This window comes from Chelonoidis abingdonii, chromosome 1 (genome assembly GCF_003597395.2).
Source record: "Chelonoidis abingdonii isolate Lonesome George chromosome 1, CheloAbing_2.0, whole genome shotgun sequence".
Classification (NCBI taxonomy): domain Eukaryota; kingdom Metazoa; phylum Chordata; order Testudines; family Testudinidae; genus Chelonoidis; species Chelonoidis abingdonii.
Window position 1 is genome coordinate 130,577,531 of NC_133769.1, and position 13,891 is coordinate 130,591,421.

A 13,891-nucleotide genomic window follows, 5' to 3' on the forward strand; every position below is an offset into this window, starting at 1 on the left:
GCCATAGAGTGCACGGTGCAGAGTGCACCACGCAAGGTGAATGCCTCATGCAGTCATATAAACCAGTGCCACTTGATAGTCGTCCTTCTTCTGTGCACCCAGTAAGCATCATTAAAGGAGCCTATCCTGTCAACTTAAGGGTCAAGGGTCAGTTCTTGCTCAAATTATGCCTTCACAGATGCACACGACAATTTGCATAAGTGTGAGGGCTAAACTTAGCCCTGAATTTCTCTTGTACAATGGAGATCCCTCGCTAGTGGATTTCATTTCCATTAGGCAGAAGTGGTGGTGTGGTTGCTGCATTAAATGGGTTTCTAGGTTATATGTTCCTAGTTGCAAAGCTTTGTCAAGATACAAACCTCTCATTATGCCACACTTGCTGTATTTCCACCTTTTCTGGAAGTGGGATCTCAAAAGGGAGAGAAGCAGTTGTCTGAAGCTCATATGCTCCCAGGTCTACAAGATAAAAAAACCTGCACTGCCTTTTCACAGCAAGCCCAAACCAAGCCAATCCCATTTCGGAGGCACTGGCAATCACGAAGACAAAAACAAGCCAACACTTCAATGACAAAGCTACTTAAAGAAAAGCAACAGGCTTCTTAATTTAAACGAATGGGCAATTACATCCATAAAGAAGCCAGTATAGGCTTGCTAAAGCAGAAGCTTCCCCCCTCCAAAGCCCCAAAACAAACAACAGGCTACTTAAAGAAATGAATAGGCAATTAAAGTAACAGAAGTAAATATACACTTTGCTGGGGGCTGCCTTGACAAGTTTAGGCTGCTTCTGGACATCAGCAAGGAGCAGTTTAACAAAAGGCTGAGCAGGTACGGCATGGTAGTCAAACGTGCCTTTGGCTGTTTGAAAACTTGCTGGAAGTGTTTAAATGGCACGCTAGACCTTACCAAGGATAATATTCCCGTAGTCATAGCTGCGTGCTGCACTTTGCATTATCTGTGTGAATCGAAGGGTGGAATGTTAGCTCAGGTGTGGAGCACTGAGGCAGAGCCCTTGGCTGTACAGTTTGAACAGCCAGATGCTAGAGCTGTCAGAGGAGGCGAGAGGGCTGTTATTAACATCCAAGAGGCTTTGAGGAACCACAGTGAGGGGCAGTAACACATCTGCTTTGGAGCTGCTTCCCTGTTGCATCTGTGTAGAATTTTTTTGTCTGATCCTCCATAACTTATCATCCGCTTTGTCGCTTGCCCAGCAAATACAGCATTCTGCCTTCTGGCTTCCCAGCACTCTTTCTGTGCCCTGGTCTGTCTGTTATCACGCTGCAGCACCTTGCAGAACATCTCCTCTTTGCTGCACCTAGGATTTTTTCTTATCTGTCACAGCCAGTGTGCGTGTGTGTGTGTGTGTTTCAGGAATGGCAGGGAAGGCGGTTGTGAGTAAGGACAAAAAGGTCTCTGCTTGCAGAGGAGCTTTGCAGAGAACTCATTATAAAATTATCCCACAATTTTTCACAGGCTGCCAACCTGTTGGCTGACATCTCGCTGATGAAGGTGACTAGGGAAACCAGGGCTCAGCTGCTGAATGCTTGCAGCTTTCACCCTGGTCTTTACGCAGCTCAGCTATGTGCCGCTTTAGTCCCAGCTCCAGTGATTGTTAAACAGCATGGTACAGTTTCCTATAGGGTGACCAGACGTCCTGATAAAAATTGGGACTGTCCTGATATTCAGCTGTTTGTCCCGCGTCCCGACGGATGTACTGTCGGGATACCACTGGTCCTGATATTTGGCTTCGGCGGCACTCCTGTTTTTTGTTTTGTTTTGTTTTTTGCTTCGGCGGCGCCCCGCCCCCCCCACGTGTCCCGATATTTTTTTCTTATTATCTGGTCACCCTAGTTTCCTACAATGGGGCACCTAACAAGGCTGAAATCCCTTGGAAACTGGGGAAGAGGATTAACAAGTACCTCTTGGAAACTTTCCAGAGCCTCTCTGGAGGATTCCCTGCAGGTTTTGATGTCCATTGACACCCTGCTAGCCATGAAGATTAGTTACACACTACCTGCCTCCCACTTTTCGATTCCCTATACAAGCCACAGCAATTTACCTGAAGTCTCATCTGCTTACTGTTGAGCACTTCTGGAGTTGAGGAAAGTTTCTGGCTGCATGCCCCACTGGGCAACCCCACTGGGAGCACCGCAGCCTCTTCCAGCTTGACTTCTTCATCCGCAATTTCAGCCTCAGGGTTACTCCCTCTTTCAGCAGCCTGCGAGGTATCCACAGGGCAATTGGCAAGGGAGGTGGGGTCACCACCGAAGATAGCAGTCAGCTCCTTATAGAAGCAGCAGGTCTTAGGTGCACCACCAGAGCAATGGCTCGGCTCCTGCACCTTATGATATGCCTGCCTCAGCTCTTTTATTTTCGCTCTGCACTGCTGCATGTCCCGATCACAGCCCTTTTCCCACAAGCCTCGAGAAGTTTGCCCATATGTGTCCCGATTCCTATGGGTCACTCGCAGCTGCGACTGAACAGACTCCTCTCCCCATATATGATCAGATCCAACAACTCAGCGGTGGTCCAAGTGGGGGAGTGCTTTTGGGGTGATAGTCAGCCATGCTCACTTGGGAAGCCCCTCTGGGAAGCCAGCAAACAGGAAATGAGATTTAGAAGTCCAGAGGCTTGCAAGGGGAAGGGGTGGGTTGGCTGCAGGGCAGCGGAGTTCAAACTGCTGACCAGAGCAGTAGCAAGGGAATCGTGGCATACTTTCTGCAGGCCAATAAAAAAACAACAACAAACAAACAAAAAAACACACACACAACAAACACTTGGCTGTTTGTTGACAATTGAGGGGAAAAGACAAAAGTCTCTTGCAGGAGTGGACGTTTTGTGTCGTCAAAACAAGGGGTTTTTTTTTGGTTTTTTTTAAGTGACCTTACAGTATGTACACTATCGCTGTTTTGTTGCCAAAAGCCAGTTATGGGCAACAAAATGTGCAAGTGTAGACAAGCCCTTAGAGATCCTACATTTCCTCTTCCCCTCCACATACAGAGAAAGGGGAGATGATAGATTAAGACAGGCAGCAACCTCCCTCCTCCCCCGTTCCTATTACGAGGTTTTAAGCAGCCAAGCGATTTAGGAAACCTCTCCTGACTTCATTGCCATATCAGGTCAGTTGGAGAGAAAGGCTGCTGCTGCTTCTGCAGAGTAAGTCAGCATGGGGGAAATACAGCCATTGAGATCCTATGTTTAAAACCTTGCATGGATACAAAATTTGTATCTGTATTCGATCCACAATCTGCAAAAATGGTCCACAGATATAAAATGGATATCCGCGGATTTGCAGGGCTCTAATGATGAAACAGCTGATAAGGCAACTGTAACTAATCAGTTACAACCATCTACTACTATGCATAACTGAATAGAGACCACCAATGAACCATCCAATAGTCTCTGCTCCCCAGTTTGCAAACACTGATTTCTGATCACATCCTCCTGAGTTCTAAAGACAGACAACAGTGATACCTGTAACAAACACTGTTGGGAACACACAGAGCTTTGGGCCACAGTGCTACCTCTCTGCCTCAGCAAGGGTACATCTACAGTACAAAATTAATTCCAAGTTATTTTATTCAAATTTCCTGAATCGAGTTCATACATTAGATGTTGTGTGTCCCATTAAAGCGCATGAATTCAGCGGAGTCCGTCCATAGTACCGAGGCTAGCATGGCGGAGCATTGCACTGTGGTAGCTATCCCACACTTCCTGCAGTCTCAATCCACAATTCCAATGGGCGGCAAACCTCCCAGTACATGATGGGGCAAAAACAAACAAACATTCTCACAGGTTTTTCTGGGTGTGTGCCGTCACTCGGTCCTCCCTCTGTGAAAGCTACGGTAGATGCCACGCTGCCAGCAGACAGTGCAGCACGATGCACCGCCTGTCTCCTGGTATGTTGAATCCACTTCAAATATCCTCTCCTCTTTCTATCTACTCTTTCATCTAACCATTTTCTGCCGTTTCTTGGCCATCGTGAACAGAGATGCACAGCTTCCGCCGCAAACTCTGCTCACGCTGCTTTTTCCATGCTGTCAGTCCTGGGCTCCCATGGATGCTACACAAGACAACCATTTACTGCCTTTTATCAGCCATCTTGAACCAAACAGCTCAATTCATGCCCTTTCTCAAGGATTACCCATGCAGGCACCATTGCGCGGCAAACATGGAGCCCACTCAGATCTCTGCTGCAGTTTTGACTATTGTTAATACCTCGCGCATTATCCAGCAGTATGTTCAGTACTTGCAAAACCGGGTGAGGAAGCAATGACAGTGCAATTACTACACTGATAAGGACATGGACACAGACATTCCTAGAAGCACAGCATGTGGCGACTGGGAGATCATGGTAGCATTGGGCCAGGTTCATGCCACAGAATGCCGAATCTGGGCCCAGGAAACAAGCACAGACTGGTGGGATCCCATAGTGTTGGGGGTCTGGGACGATTCCCAGTGGCTGCGAAACTTTCATATGCATAGGGCCACTTTCATGGAACTTTGTGACTTGCTGTCCCCTGCCCTGAAGCGCAAAGACACCAAAATGAGAGCAGCCCGCATTGTTGAGAAGTGAGTGGCCATAGCACTGTGGAAGCTTGCAACACCCAACAGCTACCGGTCAGTCGGGAATCAGTTTGGAGTGGGCAAATCTACTGTAGGGGCTGCTGTGCTGCAAGTAGCCAACGCAATCATTGAGCAGCTGCTATCAAGGGTAGCGACTTTGGGAAATGTGCAGACCACTGTGGATGGCTTTAATGTGCTGGGGTTCCCTAACTGCGGCGGGGCGACAGACGGAATGCATATCCCCAACTTGGTGCCGGCATACCGTGGCAGCCAGTACATAAACCGCAAGGGATACTTTTCCATGGTGCTGCAAGCACTGGTGGATCACAAGGGATGTTTCTCCAACTTCAGTGAGAGATGGCCAGGAAAGGTACATGATGCTTGTATCTTCAGGAACTCTGGTCTGTTTGAACAGCTGCAGAAAGGGACTTACTTCCCAGACCAGAAAATTACTGTTGGGGATGTTGAAATGCCTATAGTTATCCTCGGGGACCCAGCCTAACCCTTAATGCCATGGCTCATGAAGCCCTACACAGGCACCCTGACAGTAGTAAGGAGCAGCTCAACTATAGGCTGAGCAAGTGCAGAATGGTGGTGGAGCGTGCTTTTGGACATTTGAAAGGGCACTGGTGCAGTTTACTGACTTGGTTAGATCTCAGCGCAACCAAGATTCCAATTGTAATTGCTGCTTGTTGTGTGTTCCACAATCTCTGAGAGAGTAAGAGAGAGACTTTTATGGTGTGGTGGGAGGTTGTGACAACTCACCTGGCTGCCAAGTTTGCACAGCCAGACAACAGGGCGATTAGAAGAGCACAGCAGGGCGCGCTGCACATCAGAGAAACTTTGAAAGCCAGTTTCATGACTGGCCAGGGTGTGACAGTTGTGTTTGTTTCTCTTGAAGTTACCCACACCCTATATATATGAAAGGAAAATAAAGTCAGAATTGTTTAAAAACTGTTCTTTACTATTTGACGCACAACGCATTGAGAGAAATTAGAAGGTAAACGGGAGAGGTTGGGTTTGGGATGTGGAGGAGGAGGGAAGGACAAGTCCAGAAACCAAATAAAAAAAGTTTGCATATGCCAGCTTTCTGCTGCTTGGGAAATCCTCGGCGGTGGAGTGTGTGGGTCCCCGTAGCCTCCCCCCTCGTGTTCTTGGGTGTCTGGGTGAGGAGGCTATGGAACTTGGGGAAGAGGGAGGGTGGTTATACAGGGGCTGCAGCAGCAGTCTGTGGTCTTGTCGCCTTTCCCGCATTAGATCCACCATACAGCGCAGCTTGTCAGTTTGCTCCCCCATTAGCTTGACCATAGCGTCCTGCTTGCTCTCATCACGTGCCTCCCTCCTCTCTCCGTGTTCCTGTAATGTTTTACGGGACTCCGCAATTGTTTGCCTCCACGCATTCAGCTGGGCCCTATCAGTGCGGGAGGACAGCATGAGCTCGGCGAACATGTAGTCCCGAGTTGTTTTTTCCGCCTTCTAATCTGGACCAGCCTCTGGGACAGAGCAGATGGGGCCGCGTTGAAACATTTGCACCTGCAGGAGGAGAAAAAGGGAGGGTAGTATTTTAAAAAGATACATTGCAGAGAACAAAGGGGGGCACTTTGATATGAATAAGCCATCACACACAGCCGGGGAACAGAATTAATCTTGCAGGCAGCCCCTAGGGGCACGTGGGGTTCTGCTTCTTCTACACTCATTTCAATGCTTTCAAACTGCTGGGCCCCCTTTCCCACAGCAAGCAATGCCTGGTGGGTTTGCCATATAAAAGGAGGGCCTGCGGGCTCTCTGGGATGATCACTGCACACAACAACCATAGTCCTCCCCTCCCCGCCTTGGCTCTGGTCAGGCTCATAGCAGGGATAAGCCATTTACTCTAAACGCAAAGAACCCAGGACGGCTGGGTTCCCTCCCCCCGCGTGGCTCGGATCAGGCTCTCACCTCACCAGAAGTTCCTTCTCCAGGGTCATGGAACAGGAGCCCGCCTGGGGAGTGAGGGGAGGCTATTGAGTCCAGCGTTGAGTTCTTGGCTAGGGGGGGGAAATGGATTCCTTACTTGCCGCCTATGCACTGTCCTCCTCCTCCTCTTTGTCCTCCAATGTCTCTTCCTCCTTGTGTCGTGCAACTCCCCTCTTGCAAGTGTCCATGGACAGTGGTAGGGTACTGGTGGTGTCACCCCCCATAATTGCGTGGAGCTCACGGTAAAAGCAGAATGTATGGGGCTGTGACCCAGAGCACCCGTTTGCCTCCCTGGCTTTTTGGTACGCTTGCATGAGCTCCTTGATTTTTGTATGACAGTACTCTGTGTCCCTGGAGTAGCCTCTCTCCGTCATGGCCCTGGAGACTTTAGCATAGATATTTGCATTCTTTTTGCACTCATCTCCCCAGCATCCAATGAGATCCAGTATCTCCCGTTCGGACCATGCTGGGGCTCATCTGGGACTACGTGATCTCTGCATGGTCACCTGTGATGGTGGACTGTGCTGATGGTCACCTGTGATGTTGGTGACTAAACAGGAAATGAAATTCGAAAGTTCTCGGGGCTTCTCCTGCCCATCTGGTTAGTGCATTGGAGTTGAGAGTGTTGACCAGAGCGGTCACAAGGGAGCATCCTGGGATAGCTCCCGGAGGTCAACAACATCAAATTACATCCACAATACCTTTAACTTGGGATTGAGATCTTGATTTAAGTGCTACTCTACTTGCCGAGGTGGAGTACAGAAATCGAATTAAAGAGCCCTTTAATTCGAAAAAAAACACTTGGTCATGTGGACGGAATCTATTTTTTCTCCGAAATAACTCGGCTAATTCCAAAATAACAGGCTAGTATAGACCAGGCCCAAGAGTGAACTGTGTGTCACCTCCCTGCCACACCAGTCTCTCTCACTAGAAAATTCCTCCAAACTCAACCTAGGAAAGGTTAAGACTGGTAAACAGTAACAGTCACTGAATTCCAGCCCCAGAGCTCCATAGAGATGTCTCCCTGCAATGCACAGCCTCATAACTGTACGTTCCCAGAAGATACTAAGGTTGTTGCTCCTTCAAAGAGTCAATACGCTGCAGCTCATTAATTTAATTGGCATTTGACAAACACTTGTTTCAATCACAATACTGAATTAGTTTATATTAAAAGTTAGACAAGCTTATTAAACAAGAAGTCACAGGTTTCAGTGACACCAAGTATAAGGAGTTAAGACAGAAAGGGTTACAAACGAGTAAAAATACGATTTAATAGCCAAGACCTAAATTAATAAGTTACAGTCTTTGTTAGAGATAGTTTCCTCACCATCTTCCTTTTCTAGGAACAGCTAACTAGCTCTTAGTCAGGATCCTCACACAGTCCAAGTTGCTGGCTTTTCTTGGGTGAAGGATAACTTAAGGATTTGTTCCCTCTCTGTGCACAGTCCAGTAAATCTTTGAAATACACCCCAAGATGAAGTTGCTTTTCCCTGCTGGGTGTGGGCACCATGCTGTCTCCCCTGCCCCCACTGATTAGTTGTACAATGCAACGATTTCTTCCTGCAATCTTTGATACAGAGGAACAACACTGAATTTGGCCACACCCTGGTGTGAGATGTTAGATATTTTGGAGAAATCCTCTGATTATACATAATTCCACATATAGCATTCTCACATACATTTCACAGTGATGTTATGACTAATGGGTTAATAGTTTTTAAAGGATACCTCCCAAGGCATATATTGTCCAGATATCATTGAAGTAGTGTGTAAGGCAGGGGTCAGCAACCTACAGCATGCACGCCAAAAGGTGGCACGTGTGCCGATTATGCCTGGCACATGGCTGCCAGCCGGGGTCCCGGCCACCAGCCCCGCTCAGCCTGCTGCCGGCTGAGTGAATGGAACCCCAGGCCGGCAGCCAGGACCCCAGACTGGTGGCAGGAGCGCCCCCCGGCTCTCCCCTCACCGCACTCGGGTTCTGCGGCTCCCGGGAGTGTGAGCCGCCACCACTGCTGTCCCTCCCGCAGCTCTCCCCCCCCCACTGCCTCAGCACTCCACATGGAGTTTTGCTTCCACGTGGAGCCAGTATTTGGCCGGCATGGGCATGGTAAGGGGAGTCCCCGGAAGCAGTCAGGGAGCAAGGGCAGGGTTGGATGGGTCGGGAGTTCTGGGGGTCCTGTCAGGGGGCGGGGAGTGGTCAGATGGGGCATGGGAATCCCGGGGGTCTGTCTGGGGGCAGGGATGTGTCCAAGGGATGTGGACAGGGATGTGGGGCAGTCAGGGGACAAGGAGCAAGGGGATTGGGGCGGGGGCAATCGGGGGGGGTAGGAAGTGGGAGGGAGTGGATGGGGGCAGGGCTCTCCCCTCTTTTTTTGATTGTTGAAATATGGTAACCCTAGGCGAGGGGGGGAGCCAAGGGGGGCACATGGGGGCTGGCGCCCATATACATCCACTGCAGCCTGCAGCACCTCCCGGGGGGGCACCACCAGGCTGCAGCCTGGACAGGAGGGTGGCAGGGGCATGGCTGCTCCCCACTTGTGGCACCACCGCCTTTGCAGGGCTGCTGCCCCCCCTGCACCACGCAGGCTCCTCCATGGCTGGGTTACGGTGGGCCACAAGCGGACGCTTGGCTCTCTGATGCCTCTGTAAGGTGGTTCCTCCTGCCGAGCTGCTGCAGCGGCCCAAGCCCACAAAGCCAGTGAGTGGACTCGGGGCAGGACTGCTGGGGTGGGGAGAGGTGTGCACCCACAAGGAGAGTTCAGGAGGGAGGGGGAACCTGGTCTGAGGAGCAGCCCACGGCACGGGCTGGCCCTGGGTCTATAAGGATTCGCCTTCAATGAACTGATGGGGGGAGGGGGGGCGCAAGGTGGAAGTTTCGCCTAGGGTGCAAAATATTCTTGCACCGGCCCTGCCCCAGGAGGTGCGTGAACCCCAGGTTAAGAACCACTGCACCAAACTGATAAGATCTGCATTTTCATTTAATTTTAAATGACGCTTCTTAAATATTTTTAAAAAACTTGTTTATTTTACATACAACAATAGTTTATAGACTTATAGAGAGACCTTCTAAAAACGTTAAAATGTATTACCGGCACGCAAAACCTTAAAATTAGAGTGACTGAACAAAGACTTGGCATACCACTTCTGAAAGCCTGCCGACCCTTGGTGTAAGGTATGAATACAGGGGATCACATAAACCAAACACCATTTGTGAGGCTCATTTTACAAGATGTGGCCAGTTCATCTTTCTGAGACAACTAAATTTTTCAGTAAAGATTCATTTTGGAAAGGCAGTTAAACCAACAAGTTTCAGAACGATTGACACATAATCAAGTCAGGAGTTCAGGTTATTCAAATAAGATGATCTGGCATAAATTCTAAGACTAGAACCTACCTATTGGGATTTGCTGCTTGTAGCCCATTCTCGTTTGTTACGATAACTTTGTAACAGAGTTCGTTTCCAGGATTTGGTTTCTTTTTCAATTCGCCTTCAATTTCTTCATTATTGTCTTCTTCCTCTTCCTCCTCCACTACCTCCTCTACTTGCATTATTCCAAAAAACTCACCAGCATCAAACACCTGAGAATGAAAGCACCATATAACCAGAAGAATTCAGTTGAAGTTGTAGCACTACAATCTATCTTGAAGTTACCTGACATACATAGCTCAAGGTTTAGAGGTTCTGGCTAGTCCAGTTTGACCTGTGATTCAATAACATTTTGTGTTTGGAAAGGAAGAGGTGGACAGTCCACAGTACTACTTATTCCTCTCTCATTTTGGGGAGGTTTATTAAAAAGATTCCTTAGTTTAAAAAGATTCCCTAGTTTACTACAAAGTTAGGTCAACGTAAGCAGCTTTGCATCAACACAGTTGTTCATGCCTCCCACTGATGTAATGGCCCCATTACAGTGACACAGTAACACCATGCCTTGAGCAGCGTTGAGCCATGATCAATGTACTTGCAGTGCATTGACCTCAGGGTACATTACTTTACTACATTACTTAGGTCAACCTTAACTTCCCTCTAGCAGCTGTCCCACAATGCCAGGGGCTGTCTGCTCCAGTCACAGTTGTGAACTCCACTGCCCAACGGTCATGGAAACCAGAAGGCTGCACTCCCCTTTAAAGACTCTCACCTTTTCCCCGATTGTCCAGCTTGGCTAGCACACCTACCAGCTCTCCATTGTTGTGTGCAACTGCCCAGCTGACCATGCCAGCCCCATGTTCCCAATGCACACCAGCGTGGAGTAGACAGGATCTCCTGGGTCTATGGGGAGAAGAGGCTGTGCAAACAGCTACTGACCAGCCACAAAAACATGGACATCTATGAGCAGATTACCCTTTCTCCTGCACATGACAGGCATGAGCAGCAGTGCCATGTGAAAGCAAAGGAATTGCACCAGGTGTTTCAGAAGGCCAGGGAGGCCAACAGTCAATCTGATGCTGAGCTGTAAATTAGTGGCTTTTACAAAGAGCTGTATGCCATATTTTGTGGAGACTCCACAGACCACCCTGCATACCTCCAAGAAGCTCATATCACAGGCCTCTGGCGTGAACAATGAGCACAAGGAGGAGGATGGGGAAGATGTAATTGGGTGGTCCTGCTATGTCATGAACCAGGATCTGTTTGAGATTCCATTGCAGTCTAGTCAAGCATGAACGAGCCCAATCCGAGGTTCCTTCCTCTGCATAAGTGTGTAAATTTATTTCCCGTTACAGGGATGGCAATCCCAACTTAACAGGACACAGCTATCGACATGCATTAATTTTCTTGTACCAGAAGAGGAAGCGATACAACAAAGAGACATAGCTTAGTTATCGGTTTTTCATTCCTTAGTGAGACAGACAAGGGGAGGGGAGCACCATGGGAAGCAGTTTGTTTATATTCCTTGAATCCTCTTGGGATATCTTAATGAAATTTTCATGGAAGTACACTGCAAAGTTCCCCTGAAGGTTTCTAGGGAGGGTTGCCTTATTTCTTCCTCCACAGCAGGACACTTTTTGTACGTGATAATTTCAGTCCACGATAACTTTAGCAGGCACCACTGCAGTACAGAAGCTAGCAGCACATGGGCCCAGGTGGCTTTGGGACGCCAGCAGCAGCTGTACTCTCTTGTGCCTTTCTTACCCTCTGGAGAGAGGCACCAGCTAAAAATCACCCCTGCCTGTGAAAAATGGTGCCAGTATTCAGTGCTATTGCCCTATACTCATAGTTTCATGCAACCATGAAATTCCCTCATTTCCCCTCACCCCTGGTGGGCTGTACTCACCATGGCTGGAGCTGCGCATGGTGCCATACACAAGCACACCGAAGCAGACGTGTCAATGAGCACGTCTTGTTTAAAACTTTATGGGAACCAAGGAAGGGAGTTCTGAATCTTAAGTTTTGCTTTCCACTGACAACATTTTATCTGTGTGTTTTATCTGCAGCTGCTGCCATCATGGCCCTTGAGGGTTTTCCCCCTCCACACTCATGGAATGCCTGAGTCAGATAAGGAGGAGAAAGAAGAGGCTTCGGGATGATGTGTTCAATGAGATCCTGCAGGACAGTGCTGCATCAGACTGAGCACAGGACCTGGAGGATGAACCTAATCTCCAGATAACCTGGAGAAGGAAAGAGTGGACAGGAAAAAGTCCCAGGAGTCCCAGCAGGAAAAGAAGAGAGAGATGCACCAGGACATAAATGGGCTTCAACAGCAGCAAACACAGATGCTGCAAACTCTTCTGGACCTACAGGTTCAACAATCGTGGGCTTGCTCCATTTGCAGTCCATGATGAACTCCATTACGGCACCTCCCTACATCTTCCCTTGATATTCCACATGGCATCAGGGCTCATATCCCTACCCCTTCCACTCCTGTCAGGCGAACATTAAGGAACATCACAGCGTAACATACAGCAACAATGGCTCTCACAGGTCAGCATATGTGTAGGCAAAATGGACACGAAAGTTCTTTCCCCATGTTAAAGTCTGTTCCATTAAGTTTTTAATATATTTGCTTTTAAAATTGCAGATTTTTCTTTGCACTGGTTTTATTACTGTGATGGTCGGTATTCATGTATTCACTCTGTGCATACTATTATGATAATCTTTGTACAAGTATGCCTTTGAGGTATCATTTGAAAACTGATAACTTGCTGGTCAATACTGTCCAGTGAAAATGCATGGGGCAACATTATAAGTTATCAGATTCCACTGTATGGTGTTACTAAGACATATTCCCAGTCTGGGGAGTGGCCAAACCAATTCCTCAGAGACAAAAGACAAGCGGATGCCTCAGCCAGGTGTCAGCAGGTCAAATGGGCCAACATGCTTAAGTGGGTATGCATTGGCAGGAATAGGGACACGGGTAAATAAAATAAAATAAAAAAAAAATCTACATATTAAAAAGAAACAGCTTGGGGTTCTCATCCACATAGACACTATCTCCTGAACCTCAGTTGGAAATGCTTCTTGAACAAAAGGAAAGAAGGGAGAGCAGATGTCCCAAATCATTCCTCCCCTTCTCTCTACCTACAGCATCCGTGAGACCTGAAGGACAAAGGAAGCAGCACTGTACTGGGGGAGGGATCCTCACTGAAAGAAGTTTAGCTAGTAGGGTTGCTGAAACATGTGGGGTGAGTGAGTTGGCTTTATTCTAGTTTGTTAAGTTAGGCATTAGTTGAGTTTTGTTTTTCTTGTAACCAATTGTGACTTATGCCTCATTACTCGTATTCACTTAAAACCAATCCTTTTATAGGTAATAAACTTGTTTGATCTAAACAAGTGTGTTTGAACTGAAGTGTTTGGGAAACTCCATTTGGGATAACAGGATTTGTGCATCTCATTTTCTATTATAAAACAACAGACTTTATATGAGCTTGTATTGTCCAGGAGAGAAGGGGCAGTACAAGATGTATATTTCTGGGGAAAGTCTGGGACTGGGAGTTTGCTAGTGTCACTCTCCTGTGTATTTCAAGAGTGGCTGGCTACAGCACTCACACACTATAACTGAGAGTAACTTACATGCTGGAGGCTGTGGCCTGGTCTACACTATGCGCTTAAACCAAATTTAGCAGCGTTAAACCTATTTAACCCTGTACCCATCCACACAACGAGGCCCGTTTAATATCGATATAAAGGGTTCTTTAAACCGATTTCTGTACTCCTCCTCGATGAGAGGAGAGCGCTGAAAACCGTATTGCATGTCGGATTAGAGTAGTGTGGCCGCAAATCGACGGTATTGCTCAGGGGGATCCCACAATGCACCATTGTGACCCTCTGGAAAGACGATCTGAACTCGGATGCACTGGCCAGGTAGACAGGAAAGCCCCGCGAACTTTTGAATTTCATTTCCTGTTTGCCCATGTGGTAACATTGATCAGCACGGGT

The 13,891-nt window shown here is 48.0% G+C and overlaps 1 protein-coding gene across 1 annotated transcript in view; it reads right to left on the reverse strand.

Moving 5' to 3' along the window:
* The window catches only part of TTLL12 (tubulin tyrosine ligase like 12), a 67,252-nt gene that overhangs the window by 36,839 nt on the left and 16,522 nt on the right, over positions 1–13,891 (reverse strand). Inside the window, exon 2 of the mRNA XM_032762477.2 lies at positions 9,914–10,098. Within this exon, the coding sequence (XP_032618368.1) occupies positions 9,914–10,098 (185 nt within the window). The remainder of the gene's footprint in view (positions 1–9,913; positions 10,099–13,891) is intronic.